Raw genomic sequence first — 27425 nt, 5'->3', positions numbered from 1 at the left:
CATTGTAATCACTCTGTTTAAACAGGGTGACCATACATTTTCTATGTTAAAGGGAAGACACTCAGCCAGGATGTCCCAATTGTTTCTGTACGATACAGGGGCGTAGCTACGGGTGGGCCTGGGTGGGCCCAGGCCCACCCAATTTCAGCCCAGGCCCGCCCAGCGCCAGCGCCAGCACCCATTGCCGGCCACTGCTGCTTTTCCTGTTGAGCAGCAGGGCCGGCGCTACAAAAAGAAGAAGCGCTAACGGCGCTAAGGACGAGAAATGTTAAAAAAAAAAAAAAAAGTGCGGCACCGGCAGGCACTGTCTCGGCAGCCTTGGGGCATTGGCTGCTGAGGCATTGGCTGCTGGCTCGCAGGCTCCTCCCGTCAGCAGCCAGTGCCTTAAGGCTGCGGAGACAGTGCCTGGCTGCCGGTGCCGCGCTTTTTTTTTTTTTAAACATTTCTCGTCCTTAGCGCCATTAGCGCTTCTTCTTTTTTGTAGCGCCGGCCCTGCTGCTCAACAGGAAAAGCAGCAGTAGCCGGCAATGGGGGCTGGCGCTGGCATGCAGGGCGTGCCTCGTCGAAGAAAAGAGGGAAAACATGGAAGGATGGGGAGAGAAAGAGGGAAAACAGATGGAAGGATGGGGAGAAAGAGGGAAAACATGGAAGGATGGGGAGAAAAGAGGGAAAACAGATGGAAGGATGGCAGAGAATGAGGGAAAACATGGAAGGATGGGGAGAAAGAAGGAAAACATGGAAGGATGGGGAGAAAAGATAGAAAACAGATGGAAGGATGGGGAGAGAAAGAGGGAAAACGGATGGATGGGGAGAGAGAATCTGGATGGAAGGATGGGGAGAGAAAGGGGAGAGACTGGAAGGATGCAGAGAAAGGTGAGAGACTGGAAGGATGTGGAGAGAGAAGGGACACTGAACAGAAAAGGGTAGAGTGATACAGAGACACTGGTTAGAAAGAGGGAGAGAGACATTAGATGGAAGGATCAGGAGAGAGGGTAGATGGATGGAAGGATGGGGAGAGAAAGAGGGAAGACGCTGGATGGAAGGGTAGGGAGAAAGAGGTGACACTAGATGGAAGGATGCAGAAAGAAAGAGGGGAGACTACTGGAAGGATGGGGAGAGAGAGGGGAGACTGGAAGGATGGGGAGAAAAAGAAGAGAGCTGCTGGATGGAAAAGGAGAGTAGTGAAAGACTGGAGAATAAGAGGAAGGGGCATGGGGAGAACAAGGGTGAGAAAAAGATGAAAAGCCATAAGTAGATGAAGGAAATTAAAGAATGGATAGTAAGAATGAATTAAATCAGAACAGAGAGAGAGAGAGGCAGAAAAATATTGAAGAAAGCAAAGAAAAAGGAGAGAAAAATGAGAAATGGCCAGGAAACCGTGGCAGAAGAGTTAAGCGAAAACGAAGGAAAGCAGAATCTAGAGACTGGGAGCGACACAATGAGAAAAAGTAAATGGCCATACAAGAAAGGTAAAGAAAATAATTTTATTTTTAATTTAGGATAAAGTAATATGGTACCTGTGTTAATGAAGTTTCAGAGACCAATACTTCCTTCCTTAGGTCAGGCGAGGATACCGTAACAGCATTATACTGACCTGAGGCAGGAGGTTTTGGGCTCTGAAAGCTCATTGAAAAGGGTGTTAGGCTATTAAATAAATTTTCTGAAATCTGATGCACTGAAAAGCAGCACTTTACCCTGTGTGACAAATGCATCTGATTAGCGTGACTAAATTTTGCTGGGGGAGGGGGTAGAGAGAAAATTTTGTGCCCACCCACTTTGAGTTCAGGCCCATCCAAAATTGGCAGTCTGGCTACGCCACTGGTACGATAACCAGACTCTGGGGTTAATATTCATAGGATTTATACAATTAAAATTTGCTCTTAACCAAATTCTCTCTTCCTTTCCCCCCAGTCCAGATAAAATTTGTCTATAAAAAATTGCTCCCTCTCCCTGACCCCACAAACTTTGGCCAGATTTATTCTGATAAAAAAAAGTCAGGTTTGGGGTATGTCAGGGCAGGATTTTCAAATGTAGCTGTTAACAAAATATTCAGTGCTAAACAACAAAATATTTTGCCTAAATAACAGTTAGATTTAGCCAGTTAGATGCAGATGAATATCTGAAAAAACTTTACCAGTTAAAATTAGTTGGTTAACATTGCCACTCGGCAGTTCTTAAAATGCAGTATTTACCTCCATATCTGTCTGCATGCAATGTTGGGAAAACCAAGACCAACTCAATTTTTTCTTCTTTATATACAATTATGTGGTTACCTTTTCAAAGAACATTATCTGGCTGATATTCAGCACTATTTAACTGGTCAGGAACAGCTCCTCGCCAGTTAAATAGCACTTAGATGGCTAAGCACTAATATTCAGATATCAGGTTATCTCCGCTGAATATTAGTGCTTAGCGTATAGCAGCTAACCGGCTACATCGCGCTATATAATTGGCTATCTGCGAATATTCAGCACTTTGCTGGCTATGTTTAGTGGCCAAATCGGACCATCTAAATAGTAATCCTATCTTTGGCTGCTATAAACTTAACTGGCTAGTGCTGAATACTGACTTGGCTAGTTACATTTAAGCTGGTCAACCCCCCCCCCCCCCCCCGGATATTCAATGCCGGTCACCGGAAACAGCCCGGCACTGAAAATCCGGGCTCGGCGCCAATCGTGGCACTTAGCCGGCTTGCTTCCCATGGGATGAGTATTGACCAGTATATGCTTAGCAGCCAGAAAACATAATTTCTTTATCCGCAGGGGTAATTCCATAACAGTGCACCTATATACAGATGCCCAGGGTGTACCTGATTGGTACATATTCTATAAAGGAAAGTAAGTGCCTACTTTTCGTTATAAAATACTAGTGTAAACAGGTACAGTATATGCGCATCTGGGTAGAGGTGTGAGTACTTATGCCAGCCAAGCTGGCATAAATGTGGGCACCAATGATCCAAAGATACATGTGTAACATAGTATTCTATGAGTTATGCAAGTAAACATGCATCCTGCCCACATTCTGCCCACGCATATAAACAACTGCAAACTATAGGATATAAGAGACATGTGCATAATTATAAAAGGGCACTTGGGTGCACTTTTAGCATATCCACATATATGTGTGCTTATGTGATAGTATTCTAAACATTTAAATGTGTAACCGACATGCAGAGGGCAACTGGCAGTGTCTGAAGGCCCAGGGCAGTGGAGGGGCCCAGTGTTTCCCTCCCATGTGCCCGAAGTGTGATAGTGTGATGTCCTTCTCTCTTGACCGTGACTGGGAAGTCCCCTCTCCTCCCCCTCCCACACTCCTGTCCTTGAATCCCCTCCCCCCTTTCGCATGCAAGGGCACCAGCAGCTAAACTGGCCATCTGCTATTGATGCTGGAACTTCCTTCTGCCGCGGCCTGCCCCCCTTTTGGCATCACTTCCTTTTTCTCCAAGGGTGGGCTGCGGCAGAGGAAAGTTATGGGTGTCAGCGGCAGATGGCTGATTTAGTTGCAGGACTAAAGGAAAAGTCAATGGCAGGGGGAAAGGGAGGCAGCAGGACCTGAGGGGGTTGGGAGAGGCAGCAGGACAGGGCCTAGACCACCGTCAGTCTTTCCCCTGCCAACATATAAATGTCAGCGCCTGTATTATAGAATTACCTCATATATGTATATATGGACTGAATCAATCTAACCAGATAGAGGCAGATGGAGGGTGGCACCAAAACATAACCCATATTGCAATGATATTCAGTTAATTTATAAATTTTGTTTAAACTAATGGATAGCTGCAGCGCTGCACACATTATACATTATAGGAGTGGCCTAGTGGTTAGGGTGGTGGACTTTGGTCCTGGGGAACTGGGGAACTGAGTTCGATTCCCACTTCAGCCACAGGCAGCTCCTTGTGACTCTGGGCAAGTCACTTAACCCTCCATTGTCCCAGGTAAAAATAAGTACCTGTATATGTAAGCTGCATTGAGCCTGCCATGAGTGGGAAAGTGCGGGGTACAAATGTAACAAAACATAAACATAAAAACATATTCAGTATAGCTGACTGTGGGGACAGTTCTATAACAAGGTGCCAATATTAAGGCACCGCCCTTCAGATTCTATATAATCTCGCCGAGATTTCTGCGTGGAAATCGAAGCATATTCCATAACAGTGTGCATAACCTAATTAGTTAATAAGCCAATCAGCGCTGATAATTGCCAATTAACAAGCAATTGACACTAATTGGCGTTAATTAGAATGTACTTGATCTCTTAATGTAAGTTGCACTGAACTCAGTCTGGGAATTCTTGCGACTAATAAGAAATAAAGTAAAAGTAAATTTATGTGCAGAATTGTCTAAGTGTATTCTATAATTTGCAGTGTATAAATTCAAAGTTGCATATTTAAGGGGTGTGGCCATAGGTGTGGAATGGGCGACTCGTGGGTGTTTAATGAAGGTATTTAAAATATATGCATTATGTGAATAAAATAGCACTTTTATGTTTTACTAAAAAAAACCCCAAGCTTACTGTGGATTAGTATCAAGGTTGATCTTTTTCAGTACCATAATGTCATCTATAGTCTTCTCAATAGCATCTGGATGAACACTTACTGCAGTCTGCAATAGCTGAAATAAAGTAAAATTGATTAGTTGAAGAAAGTAGTCTGTTAAAAAGGGTGCATTTTGACATTGAGGGCAGTCAAGGTTATTTGCATCCCCTAGCCTACATTCTGATTCCCACTCCTCTTTCCCTCTACATGCTCTACTGTGATACCTGGTCCTATTTCACTTTCTCCTCTCTTCCCTCCAACCTAGATCTTCCTGCTCTCCCTGGCTTTTCATCTTCTGCCAATTCACACTTAACATTTCAGTTGCTGCCCTGCTTCCAGGGTCGGTGCTAGATATGATGGGGCCCAGGGCAGACACTAGGGAAGAAGCCCCAAAGCTTGCTTACAGATTGTCCCTCTTTCAGGCAGGTTTGGGGCCCCCTGTGGCAATTGCCCTGTTTGACCACCCCTAACGCCGGCCCTGCCTGCTTCCAAAGGATGTTGTGCCCCAGACCCATTTCATCCACACCTAGTCACAGGTAAAGGTTGCACAAGAGAAGCTAGAAGCAACTTCTGCTATATGAGACCCATCTTTGCCCTGGCTTAACTAACAGCATCGCTACAGGGCCTCAAGCAATCCTTCCACAATTATTGGTATAGTTGTTTTCAAGAAACCAGATGCTTTTCCACTCCCCCGTCCTCCTGCTGGTAGAACAGAAAGAGGTCTAGTAGTGATACATTATAAAAATGGAAAAATTTGCAATTGTCTGCAGAAAAGTAGTAAAAGTTGATTTTTTATATAATAATAAATTACAATTCTTTGCACATGCTATAAAAATATTTTCAGGCTTGAGAGGTATAGCTTAAAATGCCAGAACAGGTATTCTGCATTATGAGAAGCATGTACTAACCACAAGTCCGTTTTCTCAATAAATGAGATTTATCTCCTGTAGACCAGGGGTTTTTAATCCAGCCCTTGGGACACCCTTAGCTGGTCTTAGCTGATCAGACTTTCAGAATATCCACAACGAACATACATGAAATTAAATTTTTATGCTCTACTTCTATTGCATGCAAATCTATTTCATGCATATTCATTGTGGGTGATTCTCAAGGGCTGGGTTGAGAACCAGTGATCTAAACAATAATTTCATACATATAGAATGTCTGAAATATGAAGACAAAAATAACTCACCTTATTTTTTGAGTTTTTCAATGATGTCTCTGTTTAGAAAGAAATGAATAAATATTAAATTGACATATTTAGCACCTCTTAAGACAGAAGACATAGGCACTGTCAAAAACTACCAAAAGAACAGAAAATGTCTGTTGGGGTATTTTATTGTCAAAGGTATTAACTTAGGGGCACATCTGGAATGAAAACAGGATTTTCAGTAAAAGGAATACAAACCAGATTCTTATGCCTATGTTTACTAAGGTGAGCTGAAGGCGTGTTAGCGTTGTTAACGCGTGTTAATGGTTAACGTGTGTTAAACACCAATATGCCCATAGAAATGTATAGACGTGTTCGAGCTTAACGCGCCTTAAACTTTAAAGGCATGTTAAAAACGCTAACACATACCCCTTAGTATTAAAGGAGAACAGGATTCTGAAGTTGATGAAATGGCCCATTTGGAAACTAATGATCTGGCTAGGAACAGAATCAATACTGTACAGAAACAGGTCAGCATTTAGGGGAGAGATTAGGCAGCTGACAAAGACCATAGCATCTTCTGGAATTGTATTCATGATAAAGAGGAACATTATATCAGCAACTTCAGTGACTCGTAACCACTTGTAACCACTCGCCTCCACCTACCCTCCTCTCCTCCTTCCTGTACACATTAATTGATTTGATTTGCTTACTTTATTTCTTGTCTACTAGACTGTAAGCTCTTTGAGCAGGGACTGTCTTTCTTCTATGTTTGTGCAGCGCTGTGTACGCCTTGTAGCGCTATAGAAATGCTAAATAGTAGTAGTAGTAGTATATGGCTCAAAACCTGATGTGAAAATGATCATGTTCTTTGAATGTTTAATCATTTTTCTACACTATGCATCATAAAATTCTGAGTAGTGCACATTACAACATACATAATTCAAATCACAGAATTTCACCGACACATAAACATACAAAGCACAAATAAAATACATTAGAATCAGCAAGCTACCACTACTACTAATCATTTCTATAGTACTACTAGACGTACGCAGAGCTGTGCACATTATATGCAAGTACTTTCTCTGTCCCTAGAGGTCTCACAATCTAATTTTATTTTTTTTTGGTATCTGGGGCAAATGGAGGGTTAAGTGACTTGTCCAAAGTCACAAGGAGCTGCAGTGGGAGTCAAACCCAGGTTGCCAGAATCAAAGCCCACTGCACTAACCATTAGGCCTCTCCTCCTATTCACTGACAGCTACTCATAAAACGTAGACTGCATAAGCATTTTTAAAAAGATAAACATATGCAAGGAATTCTTAAGAGGATCTCATCAGATTATGGGAGGTCTTAGAGTTGAGGTTTGTTTAAACATCTATATTTGCCCATATATCACAATAGAGAGCTAGGGGGATTACATCAAAATTAAGATATCAGACAGAAAAATTCTCAAAAATTAAGAATAGTCAACAAAGACTGAATCATGAGATCCAATATTAAAAATATATACTAAAACATTAGCATGCTTAAAATAATAGAGCCAACATATGGCAGACCTCATTTATTTTTAGCTATGAACTAGTCATATAGAAAAGTTTTAAATTGAGCTCCTAGGGCAGGCTAGTCCAAAGTAGCTTTCTTCTCTGTTTCCACTGTCGGTTTACCTCACAACGAAAGCCTAATGGTCCTAGTAAGAATGTAGGAACAGTCGGCTGTGAAATAGCTTGAACGCACATAGATCATTTCAAGAGGGATAAGAACATAGTAGCCATACTGGGTCAGACCAATGGTCCATCTAGCCCAGTATCTTGTTTTCCAAACAGTGGCCAAGCAAGGCCACAAGTGCCTGGCAGAAATCCAAATTGTGGCAACACTCCATACTACAAATCCCAGGGCAAGCAGTTGCTTCCCATGTCTGTCTCAATAGCAGACTATGGACTTTTCCTCCAGGAATTTGTCCAAACCTTTTTTAAACCCAGATACGCTAACCGCTGTTCCCATATCCTCCAGCAAAGAGTTCCAGAGCTTAACTATTCGTTGAGTGAAAAAATATTTCCTCCTATTTCCTTTAAAAGTATTTCCATGTAACTTTCTAGAGCGTCCCCTAGTCTTTTTTACTTTTGGAATGAGTAAAAAATCGATTTACTTCTACTCGTTCTACATGACTCAGGATTTCGTAGACCTCAATCATATCTCCCCTCATCTGTCTCTTTTCCAAGCTGAAGAGCCCTAACCTCTTTAGCCTTTCCTCATTGGTGGGGGGTGAGTTCATGCTAGAATGTAATTAGTAATGCATCTAGTTGAGAAGGAGGATGTAATTTTCTTAGGGCTCCTTTTACAAAGCGGCGCTACTGATTAGCGTGCGCTGTGAAGAAGCCCATGGAAACTGGAAGGGCTTTTTCTCATCCAGCACATCGCTAATTGGTAGCACCACTTTGTAAAAGGAACCCTTAGACTTGCTATTTTAAAGTTTGTTGTAGTTTGTATTGTGCATTAATTTTTTTCTATTGTTGTAGCCTTTGTAATCCACTTTGCATCTCTAATGATATAGAGAAATATAAAACATAAATAAAATTATATTGGGCACAAGAACTGTACGTGGAACAATAAAACTAAATTACTTAGCTGTAGCAAGTGTTCTCTATGGATAGCAGGATTCAAATGTGTGACATCATCCAACAAAACCCACAACAGAGGGAAAGCTTTTAGAAGTTCTGACCGTGCATGTGTCTGTATTTCCTGTGCTACACTGTTGAATATGGCCCTTTTAGTTGCTATACAATTTGATAGAATACAACTCCTGGGGGAAGTGAGAAGGTAGGTGAGGATTTGAATCCTGCTGTCCACAGAGATCTCCTGCTTACAGGTACATAACTTGGTTTTCTCTGAGGACAAGCAGGACTACAAGTCCACACAAGTAGGACTCCATAACTACAGGTTGCAGTCAACAAAAGCGGGGAAAAACAAAAGCACTGTCAATAGGCAGACACCAAAACAGTTTTATGTGGCAAAGATCCTGTTTTACCTGGAAATCAAAGAAAATGGACCCTAGGGGAGAGAGAGTTGAATTCTAAGCCTCAAAGAGATTCTGGAGAAAAGATTGACCAGACTTGCTGTGGCGCCAGGAATCCCTTTCCAAACAATGGTCAACTGAAAGGAAACTAAAATGAGATGGCATAGGATGAAGTTAAAAGGGGATAGACTCAGGAGTATTCTAAGGCAATATTTCTTTAGGAAAGGGTGGTGGATACATGGAATGGCCTCTCAGTGGAGCTGGTGGAGACAAAGATTGTGTCTGAATTTGAGAAAGTGTGAGACAAGCAAGTGGGATCTCCGAGGGAAAGGAAGAGATAGTAGATGATATAGATGGGCAGACTGAATAGGCCATATGACCTTTATCTGCCATTATTTTCTGTGTTTATTTCTATGAATGTATGGACCAAAGCTTATTTTTGCAGTCCTGGAAAGCTCCTCTACATGTTGGCTATTGAGATATCCATGGCTTGTACATTATTAGCTTTGACATAACCTCCTAAATTCAGGCCTGTGTGGGTATAAATGAAGGAGATGCGATCAGCTAGCCAACTGGATAGTATATTTTGCAATGGAAATTCAAGGCTTATAGGAATCAAAATAAACAAAAGGATGGGTGGAATTCTACAGTTAAATTACACGTTGAGTGAAGAAAATTTTTCTCCGATTCGTTTTAAATTTACTACATTGTAGCTTCATCGCATGCCCCCTAGTCTTAGTATTTTTGGAAAGCTTAAACAGACGCTTCACATCTACCCGTTCCATTCCACTCATTATTTTATAGACCTCTATCATATCTCCCCTCAGCCGCCTTTTCTCCAAGCTGAAGATCCCTAGCCCCATCCCCTTTATCATTTTCGTCGCCCTTCTCTGCACCTTTTCTAATTCCACTATATCTTTTTTGAGATACGTTTACTCTTTTCAAAAATACTAGGACTAGTGGACACACAATGAAGCAACTAATTAATACTTTTAAAACTAATCGGAAACAACTATTTCTTCACTCAACATGTAATTAAACTCGGAATTTGTTGCCAGAGAATGTGGTAAATGCAGTTAATTTAGCGGAGTTTTAAAAAGGTTTGGCTAATTTCCTAAAGAAAATTCCATATGCCATTATTAAGATGGACTTGGGAAAATCCACTGCTAGGATAAGCAGCATAAAATCTGTTTTACTCTCTTGGGATCTTGCCAGGTACTGGTGACCTGAATTGGCCACTGTTGGAAACAGGATACTGGGCTTGATGGACCTTGATGGCAATGCTTATATTCTTATGTTCACAATTACAATAAATAGTTCAAAGAAAAAAGAAAAGAAAACCTAGACAGCTGGGTTACTAAAAATGAGTCCTCTAGGGGGAAAAATATTCCAAATTACTTCAATGGCATTTCCTGTTCAGGCAAATAAAAGACAAAAATACGTAAAACTCAGAACACATAGAGCACACCGAAAGAAGAGTAACTTTAGCAAACCCAAGAAACTTGAACAAACTGTGAAAGAAATAGAATTAATCATTGGAGGGAACATTTAGCAGTTGGTGTAGAGAGAAACAGAAATCTAATTAAAACTTTTTTTTCAAAATTCAGAAGTTGTAGACAATAGGTCATGTAACAATAGTGAGAATCCACGGTACAAACTTAACTCTGGATGCACACAGAACTACACTTAAAGAAAATTATGGGTTATCCGGTATAACACGTACCTATTTTCATGGTCCTGGTAGCTCCGGGCTTATTGTTATAACAGATTCTTTGTAGTTCACATCGTCCAGTGAGTTTTCGCACTATGAACTTCAGACAGCGCCACAAGCATATACAGTAAGAATACAACCACACCTGTAACAGCATTCTGTTTAAAGAGAGAAATCCAGTTTTTATCTGATACAGAGGCTCATTTTCAAAGTGTACAAAGTTGCATATGTTTCTTATGCAACTTTGTAAGTCTATATGCTTTGAAAATGAGTACCATAACGAATTAGAATGGCATTCTTTCTTACAATTAGTTATTAAGGATCTGTTTATTTACTCCACAATCTATATCAGGCAAACGTTATACAAGATGAATATTTACAGACTAACCCCCCCGTTTACTAAGCCGTACTAGCTGCTATAGTGCGCTAATGCCAACACAGCCTATTCAGTTTGAATGGGCTGTGTTGGCAGTGCAGTGTGGTTTAGTAAACAGGGGGTTAAGATTTTATTATAAACCACATTTTCACAGATATTGTAAAGATTTTTTGTATTTTTAATGCAGATGAAAAATTAGCATCACACATCACAGGAAGATTATTACACAATTAAAGCTACCATTAATTGTGGAACATTTTCAGACATTTAGGGGGTTATATTCAGCCCATGGTAGTCAATGGTTTTTAAGCTGCTTACAGCTGCAGGTTGAATTAAGCCCAGATATTCTGAGCACCAGCAGTGAATATCTGGGTAAGACTGGATATGTCATCATCGCTAGAACTTAAGTGGGTCCCAATTGATATTCAGCCTGACACCTGCCTAAGGGCCTCTTTTACAAAGCCATGCTACCGATTCTCGGTGTGGCAAATGAGAAGAAGCCCATTCAATTCCTATGGGCTTTCTCTCATTTGCCGCATGGGAATCGCTACAGCGGCTTTGTAAAAAAAAAAGCCCTAAGTGTATCTGGCCAGATCCCACTCACCTCTCCATCCAGTTCCCTCTCCATCCTTCCCCTCAAAAGAGCACTGGAGGCATTCCCCTTGCCTCCAATCCCCCCCTCTCCTGCCTTTGATCCCCCTTCCTTCCCTCTCCCTCTCCATAAAGCTGTATGTCTCTGTTGATCACCCCACCCCTCACCTATCCACACCCATCCTGTTAGAATATCAATGATATGCTTTGATGTCCCCATGCATACCTCCGACCCACCCCCATCCTCCCACCCTGTCAGACTGTCATAGTAATGCTTGAATATTTTCACTTATATACACTGTCAGCTAGCACATTTGCTTATTTCCGATCTGACGAAGAAGGGCAACCTTCGAAAGCTAATCAAGAAATGTATTAAGTTATGTCCAATAAAAAAGGTATCATCTTATTTTCTTTTCCATGTTTTATTTTGTTTGATTTCTATTGATAACCTCTCCCCCTCCAAAAGAGCATCAGGGACATCCCCCTGCCTCTGATCCTCCCTTCCCCGCCTCTGATCCCCCTTCTCTCCCTCTACCCTCTGAAAGAGAATTGGGGGCATCCCCCTGCCTGCAATCCCCCTTCCCCCTCTCTCTCTCTTCCCCCCTGAAAAGGGCATAGGGGCATTCCTTCCTGCCTCGGATCCCCCCTCCCTCCCAAAAGAGAATTGGGACCCCAGTCCTGCAACCTTCAGTGACAGTAGGAGCCACAATTTGACAGAAGCAAGTGGGCATCGTTCCTTCCCTTTCTCTGTTAGTCCACCAGGCATCAGAAGGCCCTACATGGGGCAAGGAGGGGGGAGAGGGGGGATCACTGTTGGGAGGCCCTATTCGCTTTTTTTTGGGGGGGGGGGAGGCCATGCACTTTGGAGTGGGGATGGCAGGTTGGTTCGGAGGAAGTGCAGAGGACAAAAGGCCACTTCCTAGAAGTTATTCAGGCACCGGTTCATATTCAGTGCCAGTGCCCAGATAGCTAACTAGGTAAAGATCAGACTGAGTCCAATCTGCTCAGTTAACTGTGCGGGCACCGGCACTTAATATTGCTGGCACCTGCATAGCTGCCAGCAACTCCCTGACTCCATTTCTGCAACACTCATTTTCTACCCAGTTTCAGGTTGGCTGGTTAGTGCCAAAATTCAGTGGTACTGCCCGGTTAATTGTTGCTGAATATAAACAATGTTTTTTTTATTTTCAATAATTATCAACCTACCTTCAGAATATTTTATTTCCACTATTCAATTTATGGGGCTTATATTCTAAAATTGTGACAATTTTTGCCAAATGTGCTACTCCTAATAAGGGAAATTTTCAAATGCATTTTAATGCATAAAATAGAGCTTTGTGTGCAGAAATGGAACTTTTGAAAAATCTTTAACACATAAAAGAACACGTGCAAAAGTATACACAAATATTAGGGAAGCATTCCTAGGGAAAGGGTTGAAGGCACAGTAGTATAAAAATAAGACTTTACGGGAACAAATCTGCACAGATTTATATCCATACTTTTCTGAATCAATTTAAAAAAATAAACTTTTCCCCTTTGAAAGCTGATATATAGTGTGTGACTTGACACTACATGCTTTGTTGGAAAGTTGCCTCAAATAGCCTACAGTAATGATATGCAGAACAGGCATAAACGTAAAGATCACGCTAAATTGAGCATGGTCCTTGGAATGTGTGTGTATCCTGCATAAACCAAATTACTTACCTGTAGCAGGTACACTCACTGGACAGCAAGATAGTTCTCACAAAAGGGTAACTTCATCTGATGAAGAATGCATGGATAAAGCTTCCATTAGCCTTGCAACTCTGAAGTGTTGACCATGACTGTGTGTGCATAGAACTTCCCTCATCCCATTCATGACATGAAGCTCCAATGAACATCGACATCTCTGCTTTTTTACTCTTGCTAGATGCATGACATCAGTGTCCTTTGATGCTGGTGAAGAAGTGGAATTCATGCATCCATTCCTCAGGTAGTTATCAGTCAATGTCTCATCTCAAAGGGGTCTATTGATGCTCTACATCAAGAAAGATCAAGATCTCCAATCTGATGCCTCCATTGCTGATGAACATGGATCAGTTTTAGAGAGCTTTAGGGAGTGGTAGAGTTTAGGGGGTGAAGCACTTCTATGCATGAAAGAGGAGTGGGACTTGGGTGTGATTGTATGTGATGACCTTAAGATGGCCAAAACACGTAGAAAAGATGACAACAAAAGCCAGAAGGATGCTTGGGTGCATAGAGAGGAATGGTCAGCAGGAAAAGGAAGTGATAGTGCAGCTCTGTATAAGTCTCTTGTGACACCTCATTTAAAGTACTGTGTACATTATGAAGACTGCACCTTCAAAAAGATATAAACAGGATGGACTCTGTGCAGAGGGTAGCTGCTAAAATGGTCAGTGATGTTCATCATAAAGCATATGGGGATAGTCCAGTGGTTCTCAAACCTGGTCCTGGAGGTACCACAGGCAGTCAGGTTTTCAGGATACCCACAATGAATATTTATGAGAGAGATTTGCATGCACTGTCTCCACTGCATGAAAATCTCTCTCATGAATATTCATTGTGGGTATCCTGAAAACCTGAATAGCTGGGATGCCTCCAGGACCAGGTTTGGAAACCACTGGGATAGACTTAAAGATCTCAATATGTATACTTTAGAAGAAAGGTGGGAGAGGGGAGCTATGATAGAGATGTTTAAATACCTATGTGGCACACAGCTAGGGAGGTCCGCCTCAGAAAATGTTGTAAAGTGCCAAAGGAAGCAGGATACGATAACCTACACTCTGGTAGTTATAACACGTAGAGAGGTAGAGATAGCACCATGAAGTGAAAAGATGGTTCAAGAGAATAGAGGGGGAGGGAGGTGGGGGGGAGGGGGTATAGTTTCGGGAAAGGCAATATTCCTTGCATATTGGAGAGTCATGTGCAATATTAGCTCGGAGAGTAATCCTTTGAAGGAACTTATTCAGAGGTCTCGACTGTAAATACTGTTGGGATATAAACAAGGTAATAATACACTGAGTAAAACACAAGACATAATTATTGGAGTTTAATATAAAAGTTTATTGGTTATAGTTATGCAATTGACTTGTAATTGTACAGGAACATATTCATGAATACTTAAGAAGGAAGGAAGGAAAGGAAGGGGTGGAAGATTGGGGGGGGGGGGGAATTGGATGATAGTAGTTTTAGGTTCATTAATATATGACAGAATTATATGTTATCAGATTTATATTGATTGATATGGAATTGTCTACCATGTGATCTCATCAATAACAATCGTTGAAACATTAAAAGTTAAATATAGAGCACGGTAAAAGAAAGAAAAGGGGGGGGGGGGGATAAAAGTTATATAAAAATTTGATGGCTGTAAGTAATGCTGTAGTGTTGCTCCACTGAGCTCTGTAAAATTGCATTGACGCTGCTATGTTAAGGTGGATTTATACTTTATGACTTGTCATCAATAAAAACCGTTGAAACATAAATACCTATGTGGCAAAAATGCACAGAAGGTGAGTCTCTTTTAATTGCAAAGAAACTCTGGAATGAGGGTGCAAAGGATGAACGTGAAAGGGGACAGAAGTAACCTGAGAGAAATGCTTCTTCATGGAAAGGGTGGAGGATTCATGGAACAGCCTCCTGGTGTAGGCAGTAGAGACGAGGTCTGTATCTGAATTCAAGAAAGCTTGAGACAAGTACCCAGGATCTCTAAGACAGAGGATAGGATAGTAGATGGTATGGATGGGCAGACTAGATAGGCCACATGGAGGCATATTTTCAAAGCACTTTGGGAGGCTAAGTTCCATAGGTTTCTATGGAACTTTGGGAGGCTAAGTGCTTTGAAAATAAGCCTAATGGTCTGTATCTGCCTTCAATTTTCTGTTTCATGGCCACAAAGATCTCTGCTTGTCATAAGTTGACACATGGTACACACTGAGACTTCATGATCTGGTCCTTGGCACTTGGAGGGCACCCAGGGGATAATTCTATAAGGAGCGTGTAAATGGTGGTATTGGAGATTAGGTGGCAATGCTGGTAACTGGGAAGCAAAACCAGTGCTGGGCATACTTCTATGGTCTACGCCCTGATCATAAGTGAATAGATATGGATGGGCTGGAGGTTTAAGGGGCTTCAACGTTAGCTTCAGAACTTTTAGTACAAGAACAGTGCTGGGCAGACTTCTACGGTCTGTGCCCTGAGAATGGCAAGGACAACTCAAAATCGGGTATACATATAAACTATCACATACGATGAGTTTATCTTGTTGGGCAGACTGGATGGACTGTTCAGGTCTTTATCTGCCATCATATACTATGTTACTATGTTTTTAGACATGTATGTATGTAAGTGGCCACTTACATGCATAAATAATTTCTTATAGAATACTGACTAAAGGAAAAGAAAGCACAATAGGGCTGCTGCAAGTGCTTGCTCCTTAAATGTTAGTGCTTTTTCAGCTTCTTGTGCTAGTATTCTATAAGAAAAAGTAGGCATCTTCCTTTCTTTATAAAATAGGCTTTAAAAAGATGCCATAACCAGCACCTATGGTAGGTACCCTACCATAGAATTACGCTCCAACTGTGTGTATAGGCACCCGCTATGGTTTTGCTAGACTACAAAGCAAGAGTAGAGGATGCTAGAAAACACAACTAGCCAACGGGATGAAGTCAAAGAGTCTTTGAACTATTGCTGAGATGTGTTCAGTGTCTTCATTTCTGAAACCTGTCCAAGGGCTGGAAAGATTTTGACTTATAGTACAGTGATCGTATGTAAAAAGGGATCTCTCAGTTTACTTGGATGTGCTAGTGTTTTGCATCAGATTTCTCTATTTTTTACGTTTGCTTGGCAAGTTGTATTGTGACCCCTGAAGCAGGTAGTTTTACCGCCGAAACACGGGCCATGTCAGGTCCAGATACTGGTGCTTTGAATAAAAGAATCTTTGACGTCATCCTGTTGGCTGTTTGTGTTTTGTGGCATCCTCTACTCTCGCTTTGGATTTTGGACTACATGTAGAGGTTTCTACCTGTTTGTGCTTTTGGCTTGCTAAACTACAAATTATTTTAAAAAGCTTCTTCAAGGACATACTACTGAAATATAGTCAAGGTAAAATCAAATGACAATTAGGAAAAATAAAATAGTGCCTTACCAGGTCACATGTCAGCACTAAAAATTGATGAAATCAAAGTGACAGAAAAAGTAAATCAAAAACTTGAAAATATGTCTGATGAAACCCTAACTACAGGGTAATTTTTTAAAGATTTTTTTTGCACGTATATTCTAGTAGATGTGTGTAAAATAGCTTTTATAAAATTAACCTTGTCATATTGCATATTGTCTGTGTTCAGGGGTGGAGTAAAAGCAGAGCAGGGTTTGGGTGGTTTGTTTGGAGTAGAGTTTGCAAGTGGATTTTGGGCATCATCAGGATTTATGTGCATTACGCATTTACATTTACACCAGTTTCCAAGCTGGAGTAAATGTATGTGGATTCATTTTACCTGCAATTTATGCAGGATTTGTAGGGCAATTTTATGATGATGCTTAGGCACCTATATGTCTTTATAAAATAGACCCAAAATAAGTGCCCACTTGGCCTCATCACCTGTATGACTTTTTATAAAATTACTCTCTAGGGAAATTAAGAAGAAAGGCAAGGCAGCCCACATTCAAGAACTCAGTTTTAATGGAGGATCTGTACCACAATACAGACCAGAACTACATATCTGACTGGCTCCATGGGAAAACGAACTGATGATTCAGCACAGAAGTCCTGTACACGTGCAGTCATAGTTAAAACTTTTTCACAGTTGCAAAGCTAGGGAAGGCTTTTTCCAAATGGGCTCCATCAGATTATGTCACTCATTTTTGAAGGTTTCCCATCCTGCAAAAAAGCCTGATGCATTAGCTGTCATGATTGTTACTGTATTCCATGCCTACACTCACCTTGCCCCTGGGTGACCGGGCCCTGTGGTTGCTGTGGACTGTTTTTTCCTGTTTCTCAGACATCGTCCAGGTTCCATTCCGGTCCGGTCTGCTGTCAAGCCTCACCTGTGACCTCATCTGTAATTGCCTTTATTAAGCTCCTGGGAATTGTCAGACTTGCCTTTGCAACAGAGGTCTTCAGGTGTGCTTTCGTCTGTGAGTGCTTGTTGCAGTTCTAGCTCTGCTAGTCCTTGTCTAGTTTGTCTTTAGCTTCAGTTCCTTACTGTTTATTTCTGTCTTGTTTGTCTTCAATTCTGTCTCCTTTCTGGCTGTATCTGCCTTGGGTGTCTTTAGCTTCTGTTCCCTACTGCTGTATCTGCCCTGCGTGTCTTTAGCTTCAGCTCCTTACTGTGAGTCTCTGCCCTGTCTGTCTTTAGCTTTAGTTCCCTTCCTGTTTGTATCATCCTGCTTGTCCTTAGCTTCTGCCCTACCCTGCTTGTGTCTGCCTTGTTTGAAAGCCCTGAATCCAGTCCAGCCAAGCCAAGTCTGTGCCAGCATTTGGTTCCGGTCCAGCCAAGCCAAGTCTGTGCCAGCATTTAGTTCCAGTCCAGCCAAGCCAAGTCTGTTCCAGCATTTGGTTCCAGTTCAGTTAAGCCAAGTGCGCTTCAGAGTTCTGTCCAGCCTAACCTGTTCGAGACTCCTTTACCTGGTACCAGCCTGTTGGTGTTTGACCTCGCTTCCAGTTTGGGTGGTTCTTCTGCTGCTGCCGGTCTCTGGCAGCAGCCCAAGGGTTCACTACTCCAGATCACCCATAGCGGCGTGACATTAGCAAAACAAACTCAGGTAAAAAAAGGTACTTGAAAAGCTGACTGGGACCCAACCCCCAAAGAAGCAGCTGATAGAGAATGAGCTCCTGAAGCATCAAGAGTCGCCGGAGCCTCCTGACAGCCACACTCACCCAAGGAAACAGTACCGCGGGTATTCAAAATGGCTGTGGGTGTCAGTGAAAGAGCAGAGCCAGAGGGAGCAGACAGTACGGTGCATGCCAAAACTTCCCCCGAATGGGAACCTGACAGCCCCGCAACCTGTGCCACCTAATCCACTAGCTCTGAAGCCACCAGACACGTTTCACACTGGCCTGATGCTACTCTGTGCTTCACACAGAACGAGCAGAATTTAACAACCTCTGCCGCCATGATTCCAAAAGAAACTTGAACTCACAGGTTCAAGTAGGCTGCCCTGACTTGCCAGTTTCTTTGTCCAGTGACCGTATGCATTGCACAAGCAACCCCTCCTGTTATAGCCACACAGCCTGGATTTCAGCTGTTCTCCCCAGGGACCAAGTGTCACTGCACTCTGGGTTTTCTCTCTCTCTCTCTCTCTCTTTTTTTGTGAGGAAGAAGAGCGTAGTGGGAGGGGGTGGCAGGGGGTGGGGAGGATCTGGCACCACCAGGTGTACCCTAGAGAAGGCACTCCAGAAGCCTAATCACCCCCAGCTCAACTGAACCAGCCCAGCCAGAACAGGAGCAATGGCTCAGGATGAGACCAGGAGCTTGTGAAAGATCGTCCACTGCCTGCTGGAGATAGAGAACATACTGAGTAACTGAGGAGCATACCGTTCTATATGACAGAGTTCAGTGTTCTCTATCTTTATGTGTGGGCATAATCCACAAGTCTCTAGATTCATCCGCTGCTGATGACAAGGAAATCTATATATCCTAGGAACTGCCCAGAATAGTTTACAACATATATAAAAATACATATCACACATAAAATGTAAACACAATTATTACTGTTTATTAAAATGTAAAAAAAAATCATACATCACTATATAACTTCAAAAATAAAATTATAATAATAATAGTACATTAGTACAAAACCCTAAATCCCATTAATTCATAGCTGCTGCTTTCAAAAGGAATTAGAAAAGCTGGGACACAATTTATAAACAAATTACATATAAATTTAAATTACAAAACCAAAAGACTAAACTTTACTGGTCTATAGAATGCAAATACCACCCAATAGTCTCTGTAAATTCCCAAAACACGTAATTGACAACTGTAAAAAAAATAAATAAATAAAAAAGCAGCACAGATTTAATTTAACATTTATATCCCACACTATAGCCACAGAAAAAACTAGGGGGCCCTTTTACAAAGCCGTGGTAGGGCTACTGCAGCAATGGCGTGTGGCAAATCGGCTCTACCACTGGAGCTTAGCGGTAATGCCGGTGCATGCCGCATGCCATTTCCGGCGTTCAAAAAATAATTTTATTTTTTACAACTGGGTTAGAATGGGAGCCCTTACTGCTTCCTAAATAGGAGGCGGTAAAGGATCCCCTAGGAAATGGCCGAATGGCAAATGCTTAACTTACCGCACGGAATTTCTGTTAAAAAAATATATTCTTTTACCCACTGTGGTAAAAGGGGGCCTCGGCGCATGGCAAACCTATGCACTGACGCTACTGCAGGGGTCCTTTTAGCATAGCTTGGTAAAAGGACCCCTAAGTTACAAATTAAAATTAATTTTGAAAAACACATAACAAACAAAAAAAAATTACTGGAGCTCTTTCCAGCTAAATAACCTATTCCTTATGCACATAATCTAAAGACTTTATATACTCACTTATATTACAAAGTCTTTGACCATTTTCAAGGTCAAAAGTCGGGGATGGGGGACTGCAATCTATACGCAAACCTACCAGCCTTCCCTACTCAGCCACGGTTTCAGCATCTCCCCTTTCCTTCTCTATCCCCTTGGGTTTTTTCTCCAGTCCCTCAGAAGCATCTACAAGTATATTGGGGTAATTTTGCATAAATGAGCTAAAGTTACATAACACACATGCCAGGATGATGCACGTTAAATTTCAAACAAACTGGAGAAAATATTTCTTCACTCAGGGGTCCTGAAACAGAAAAACATCCAAAAAATGGCTCAAAGGAGGAAATTCTACATATGGTGCCTAAAAAATTGGCACTGAAAAGCATATTCTATAATCAGAACCGCTTATATTTATTTATTTTAGTGCATTTCTATCCCACATTTTCCTAGTAGCGCAGGCACAATGTGGCGTACAGTAACTCAAGAAAAATTACAATGAAAGAAAGGTAGAGACATAGGATGACAGAGTGAGTGAGGTTGAATTCACAGGAAAGACATGGGAATGAAAAACAGTCCAACAAGTGCATTTGGGATACAGTCCCACTTCAAACTACAACGGGAGAGTCAATGGAGGGGTTCGTTAAGGAATAGGCTTTCACAAATAGGAATGTCTTTAAGAACTTCTTAAATAATTGGTGGTCTAATATCCCTTTTAATTGCCTCGGCAGTTCATTCCAAGTCTTAGCACTGGTATAAGGGAAAGACGAAGCAAACATATGTTTGTATCTGACTTTTCTGCAGCTGGGATAGTGAAGACAGAGAAAGTTGCCCGATGTTGACAAAGCATTTCTTGGAGGCAGATCAATTAGGTCGAGCATGTATTCAGGGGCCTCTCCATATATGATCTTGTATGTTAAAGAGCAGACTTTGAAGACGATGCGATCTTTGACTGGGAGCCAGTGCAGGTCGAAATGCAATGGTTGTGCACGGGCAAAGCGCAATTTGCCTAGTATTAATCGAGCAGCCATGTTCTGGGCTGTCTGGAGTTTCCGAAGTAAATAGTCATGACAACCAGCATATATCCTGCTACAGTAGTCCAGGTGAGAAAGGACCAGCCAGTGAACGAGCGTGCGGAAGAAATCTCTAGGTAGGCAATTTCTGATATGCTTCAGCTGCCACATTGCAAAAATCATTCTCTTTGTGACAATCTTCACTTGATGGTCCAAAAGCAGGTGATTGTCTAGCTCGACCTCAAGGATTTTCAGGCTATTTAAGATTGGTAGCTTAAAGTCATTGACATCGTGAAGTTGGGATTACTTTATTGTGCTGTGATGAATATGCTTAGTTGATATCTCAGTGCCAATAACTATGCATATGTATTTACACCAATGAAAATGTGGCATAAATCCCTATACATTTATGCGCACTGGGCCATATTCTATAACTACATGTGTAAATTTAGGAATGCCCACAAAATGCCCATTTCCCCACCCATAACCACACCCCCTTTTGTCTACACGTGTTAGAGGTTTGGTGCACTTCGCTACAGAATACTCTTAGCGAGTTGTATGCGTAAATTCTAATCAGTGCCAATTAGTGCTTATTGTTGCTTAAGAGCTGTTATCAATGCTGATTAACTTGTTAAAGCAATTAAGTTACACACATTGTTACAGAATCCACGCCAAATTCAGTGCGGATCTCTAAGAACGCTTCATAGAATCCAGGGGAAAATGGCAGATGGGTTTTTTTTCACAAAAATCTCCCAATTGCTATTTTCAAAACTCATTTTAAAGACAATTTTCTATGCAGTTTGTCTACATCTCAAAGGGGCATGTTGGAGGTGTGTTTTGGGTAGGACTAGGGTGGGCTTATGATTTGGATGTTTTTCTGTGATAATAGAGCATTGTAAAAATGTCCAGGGCAAAAAAATTAGAACTTTTTGGCTAGATCTGTGTGAATAATAACTAAATGGCAAAAAGGTGCCAAAATTGATCAGATGATCATTGAAGAGATAAAGGTGGTCATCTGGTCAGTTCAGGCACCATTTGGCTTGGTCGCAAGAAAAAATGGACCAAGTAAAGTCAGCCAAGTGCTCGTCATGGACGCCCTTCTTTTTTCCATTATCAGCCGAGGACGCCCATCTCTTAATCACACCCCAGTGCCGCCTTCGCTACTGTGCTGACGCCCCCGCAACGGAAAACAGTTGAGGACGCCCAAAATCGGCTTTCGATTATGCCGATTTGGGCGACCCTGAGAGAAGGACGCCCATCTCCCGATTTGTGTCGGAAGATGGGCGCCCTTCTCTTTCGAAAATAAGCCTGATGGTGTAAAGTGCGAGTGCCCCAAAAACACAAAATACCTATTGAACCCACATATAGGTGGATATGGTAAAACTGAAGTTGTTTTCTGCAGAAAGAGAAAATTGTGGGCATCTGGTTTTTCCATCGCATTTAGCACGTGTTAATCATTAGTGTTTGCTAAAAACACTAGCACGCCCTTAGCATGGCTTAGTAAACAGGGTCCTAGGATTGTACCTATATGAACTCTCAAGTACGCATATCCTAGATATTTCAAAATCTATCAAAAGAGACGGAAGAAGTCCTAGAGTTCTGCAATTGAGTGGTGTTTTCTTTCTCTGCTTCCTATGCAAATATTTGATCAAAACAGAAGGTATGATTTATGCTTTACTTGAGCTCTAGGAACTGTCTATGTTTTTGGTAAATAAAGTTACTGCAGCTTCTCCAGGTCTCCAGAGGTCTATAGCTGACCCTCAAACTGAGGGTCAGTGAGCTCAGGTATTATTGAGATGGAGTATATTTATTTCCTTTTTTTTTCTTACCTTGGGGCCCTGTTTACTAAGCAGTGTTATAGGCAAGTTAACATTTTTAACGTGCGTTAACCATGTACATGCCTATAATATCCCTATAGGAGCCTACATGGTTAGAGCACGCGCTAAGTATAGGCGGGCTAAAAACCCTAACGCACTTTAATAAACTGGGCCCTTTGTTTGTTAATAATTTCTTATGATTTGGTCGCCCTTTAAATTGTGGACTAGTAGGAGAGTTTGCTTGTCTAATTAACTGTTTAAAATGATTATTGTGTATTTGATTTCTTTACTCTTTTCCTATGCAAGTGTATACTTGTATTTGTTTTGCAAAATCAATAATTAATTTAAAAAAATGAAAAGAAAAGTGACAAGCTGGTTGGGGGAGAAGTCAGAAGAAAGCAAGGATGGTGGACGGAGGAAAAAACAGAGGAGACGGGAGAGAGGCTGCTGGAGGTGGTAGGGAGGGAGTGCCTGATTTGGATATGAAGGTGGAGAGGATAAATTGGCAAGAGGGAATATTCCTAGGGAAATACTGTGTCTTTGTAATAACTTCTTTCTACATTTTAATTTAAATTACTCAACAACAGTGAATAGATTGTGTTAATTTTATAAAATATGTAAAATTTAAACATATTGGGGTAAATATTCAGCTGGCAGAGGTCAGCAATTTTTTTAACTGCTGTGGGCTTTAAGCCCTGATATTCAATACCAGGCCATGTCCGGGCACCGGTGTTAAATATCCGGATATATGTGGATGGCTGGCACATCCAGTTAAGGGCCAATATTCACCCCTTAACCAGATCAGTGAAACTGGTCCAATTTGTCCAGTTAGCTTATCTAGTTATAAGTTGAATATCAGCACTTAACCGCCAATGTGCCAACTCCACCCACAACATAGCTAAAGCAGGAGCCTCTCCTGGCCAGTTAAAGCACTTTGAATATTGATCCCATTGTGTGCATAATATTTTTGGGGGGAGGGGGTCAGGGGTAGCAGAATTCTCTCAGGAACAGATTAGGAAATAAAATGAAGTTACTCCCTCCCTCCCCCCCCCCCCCCCCCCCCCCCGATATTCAGCACTATTTAACTGGCCAGGAATGGCTCCTGACTGATTGAATAGTACGTAACTGGCTATCCACAAATATTCAGCGGGAGATAGCTGATTATCTCCCACTGAATATTCCTGGTCAGCGTTTAGCGGCTTTAAGCTTAACCAGCTTAACCAGCCAGCGCTGAATGTTGGCTTTAAATCAGCCACAAATAAACCGGATATTCAATGCCGATCACTGGAAAACGGCCTGGCATTGAATATCCAGTCTTATCGCTGCTCTTGTGAGTTAGCCGGGCTGCACCCATGGTCTGAATATTGGCCCATGTTTAAGAACTTTAGAAAATATAATAACAACTAATGAAAGATCTAGGGGGCAATTATATAATAGGGCGCCCGGAATTAGGCATCTGGAAAGTGCACGGTAGCAACCAGTGGCGTACCGAGAGCGGTGCGGTGCTCCCTGCATCACCCAGGAGGTAAGAGCAATGCACCGGGGGGAAGGGATTTGGAGGTGATGCGTCGGGGTGTTGGAGAGGTGATGTGCCGGGGGGTGCTACACTGGGGGGTGCTGCACCTGGGGGGGGGGTGCGCAGCCGACCAATGGTAGGAACCACTTCTGAAAAGGAATGTAGGTGTCTACTTTCCTTTATACAATACTAGAATAGCTGAGTATTAAAATGCCTAAGATTTAGGCATGTTGATTTCAAAATAGCAGACGTGATCTCAATGTGGGGGCTCAGCAAACATCTCCAAAAAAGAGATCCAGCGCTAATGCAATTTTTTCTTCTTAATTCTTTATCATAAATCAGCTCATAAATGTAACAGACTGACTGACAAGGTTATGTTTCGCAACTACAGCAGGGACGGTCCTAAAACAATACAAACATTTAAAATCTTACAAAATCACCAACTCTCAATTCCCAAAGCCATGGCAGTAGAGATTTCCAAGCCTCTGGGCTTTATGATTTGGGAAATTGAGAGCTGGTGATTTTGTAAGATTTTAAATGTTTGAATTGTTTTAGGACTGTCCCTGATGCAAAACATGGCCTTGTCGGTCAGTCTATTAGGTCAGTCTATTACATTTATGAGCTGCTTTGTAATAAAGAATTAAGAAAAAAAATTGTATTAGCGCTGGGCCTCTTTTTTGGTAACATTTAGGCATGAGCACACTAGCCATTTAGATGCCCAAGTGGGAGCCCTACCTATTTCCCGACCATACTCCGCCTCAGCGGCGTAGCCAGACCCAGTATTTTAGATGGGCCCAGAGCTAACTTAGATGGACCATTCCACAGCACGGCATGGCACTCCACAGCCCCCTCCCCCCGGATATAAAAAAAATATTGAGATTTTTTCATCTACCCCACATCAACATCTCTCCTCCTCCATGGTGTCCCGGCATCTGCCCGCAATCGCTGAACTCCGTCCCTCCCTGGTGTACCTTACAGGTGTCTCCGACACCTGCAGTGATTCAATTATTGCTGCCTGTGCTGGCCCTGCAGGCTTCCATCAGCCGGGTCCCGCCAGACAGGAATGCGGGACCCGGCTGATGGAAGCCTGCAGGGCCAGCACAGGCAGCAATAATTGAATCACTGCAGGTGTCGGAGACACCTGTAAGGTACACCAGGGAGGGATGTGGTTCAGCGATTGCGGGCAGATGCCGGGACACCATGGAGGAGGAGAGATGTTGATATGGGGTGCTGCCACTGGGTGGGCCTCAGCCAGGAATGGGTGGGCCTGTGCCCACCCAGGCCCACCTGTAGTTATGCCACTGCTCCGCCTCTTTGTATGCCCCTCTTTCAAATACCAGCTATGTAAATTAAACAGGCATTTGTAGAACAGTGCTTAGGCTGCATGCTGGCATATAGGTGCTTACGTGCATGCATGCATGCCTATACGCTAGTATTCTAGTGCATATGTTAGCACTTACATTATAGAATTGTCCCCCTATTATATAATTAGATTATCCTATTTTGATAAAAAAAATCTTGTTTTGATACCTGTAACGATATACTACTCCATTTTAACCTTGTGTCAGAGATCTTCTTTTGCAACGAAAATGGTATGACTGTTATCCTGAATCACTTTCATTGTAAACATTTTTAAAACAATGAATTCTTTCTCGCAGAAACCCTGTAATAAAGCACACTATTAATAAAACATGTTAGCCTTTAACTAATGTTAACGGGCATTTAACTAATGCCAACACTTAAAAAAGAAGCACTAGCAAAAAAACTCATTCACTACAAAATTAAAGCAATTTAGAAGATAATAGGGCTCATTTTCAAAGCACTTAGACTAACAAAGTTCCATAGGTTATTATGTAACTTTGTAAGTCTAGGTGCTTTGAAAATACACCTCTATATGTCAAAAAGATTGGGATCAATAGTCAAAGGAGGCTCTTGCCCGGTTAAGCCCCACTGAGCTGGCCAGCCACTGATATTCAGTGGCACTTAACTGAATAGTGTTCCTGAACATCGACTCTAACCAGCCATTCCCTAATTGATTAAGGGGCCCTCTTACAAAGGCACAAGCGGGCTAACACTCGGGTAGCGTGAACCCAATTGGCACTATTGCCAGGGTAGAGCGTGCGCCTGGCGGTACTTCTGATTTTGGCGCACGCTGAATCCCACAGTAGAAAATAATTTTCTATTTTTTACTGCTGGGAGCGTTCCCAGAGATAACCGGCAGCGCCCACGTTGGCGAGTGACAGTTTCTGCATGGATAGCGTGTGAGCCCTTATCGCTAGGTCAATGGGTGGTGGTAAGGGCTCAGGCCATAAATAGGCTCACACTAGTTTTAATATTAGTGCAGGCCCATTTTCTGGCCCATTAAAAAATAGCCTTTTTCCCAGATGCGGTAAAAAGTGGCCCAGCACACGCCTAAAAGACGCACCCACATTACCGCAGGCCACTTTTCACTGACGCTTTGTAAAAGGACCCCTAGGTTAGGGACGGTCCAGGGACAGAGTCTGGACAGAGCCTTAACTAGCTGGTTAGCAGCGATATTCAGTCTCCTAACTGGCTAAGTGGTTAAGTTAGGACAGCCAAAAACACTGTCCTAACTTTATCCGCAGAGTTAATCAAGTACCAGTCTGAATATCAGTCGGTGACCGATTAACTTCTGGGATGAGTTACCGCAATAACCCAGATATTCAATGCTGGAGGCCGGATGTGCCCCAGCACTGAATATCTGGGGTTAACTCTGCTTGCAGCTGTGAGCATCTTACAAGCCGCTTACCACTATGGGCTGAATATTGGGCCTACTCAGGACTGCCAAGAGGGGGCGCTGGGGGGAAATTCCCCAGGCCCGGACTCCATGAAACCCACCTCACATGGGAAGAATACCAGAAACTGAAATTGGGTAGGTATGAACAAGTCTCTTGCTTCTCTTACAATTCCATAAACAAAGAAGTAGCAATTTTGGTCAATAACAGGAACTTTTCAAATTATGTATGATATAAGAAAGGATATGGGTGGTTTGATTAACTGGACAAACAGACTAAGATAAGATCTTCTTTACAATGTTTATGCCCCAAATGGGCGGTAGAGTTCATTTTTTCAACAGTGGCTTTAGTGTTTTAATAATGTGGCTAAAGGTGATAGGCTGACAGCAGGGGATATGAAGTGTTCTTTGGAATGCATGGATAGA

At 42.2% G+C, this 27425-nt stretch overlaps 1 protein-coding gene across 2 annotated transcripts in view; it reads right to left on the bottom strand.

Annotated features, from left to right (window-relative positions):
- ELMOD1 (ELMO domain containing 1) overlaps positions 1–27425 on the bottom strand; it is a 90236-nt gene that overhangs the window by 28346 nt on the left and 34465 nt on the right. The window contains exons 1-4 of one of the 2 annotated variants that reach the window (XM_030199377.1): positions 25775–25847; positions 10424–10569; positions 5727–5755; positions 4513–4610 (exon numbers count right to left, since the gene is read on the bottom strand). In XM_030199377.1, coding sequence (XP_030055237.1) covers positions 4513–4610; positions 5727–5755; positions 10424–10568 — 272 coding nt within the window. In that variant the 5' untranslated portion in view covers position 10569; positions 25775–25847. Of the gene's footprint in view, positions 1–4512; positions 4611–5726; positions 5756–10423; positions 10570–25774; positions 25848–27425 lie in introns of those variants that run through there. The other variant, XM_030199376.1, reaches the window with a different exon arrangement.

Source organism: Microcaecilia unicolor, chromosome 4 (genome assembly GCF_901765095.1).
Source record: "Microcaecilia unicolor chromosome 4, aMicUni1.1, whole genome shotgun sequence".
NCBI classification, from domain to species: Eukaryota; Metazoa; Chordata; class Amphibia; order Gymnophiona; family Siphonopidae; genus Microcaecilia; species Microcaecilia unicolor.
Note: the sequence above shows the minus strand (reverse complement) of the source record. Positions and strands in the feature narration are given on the sequence as shown.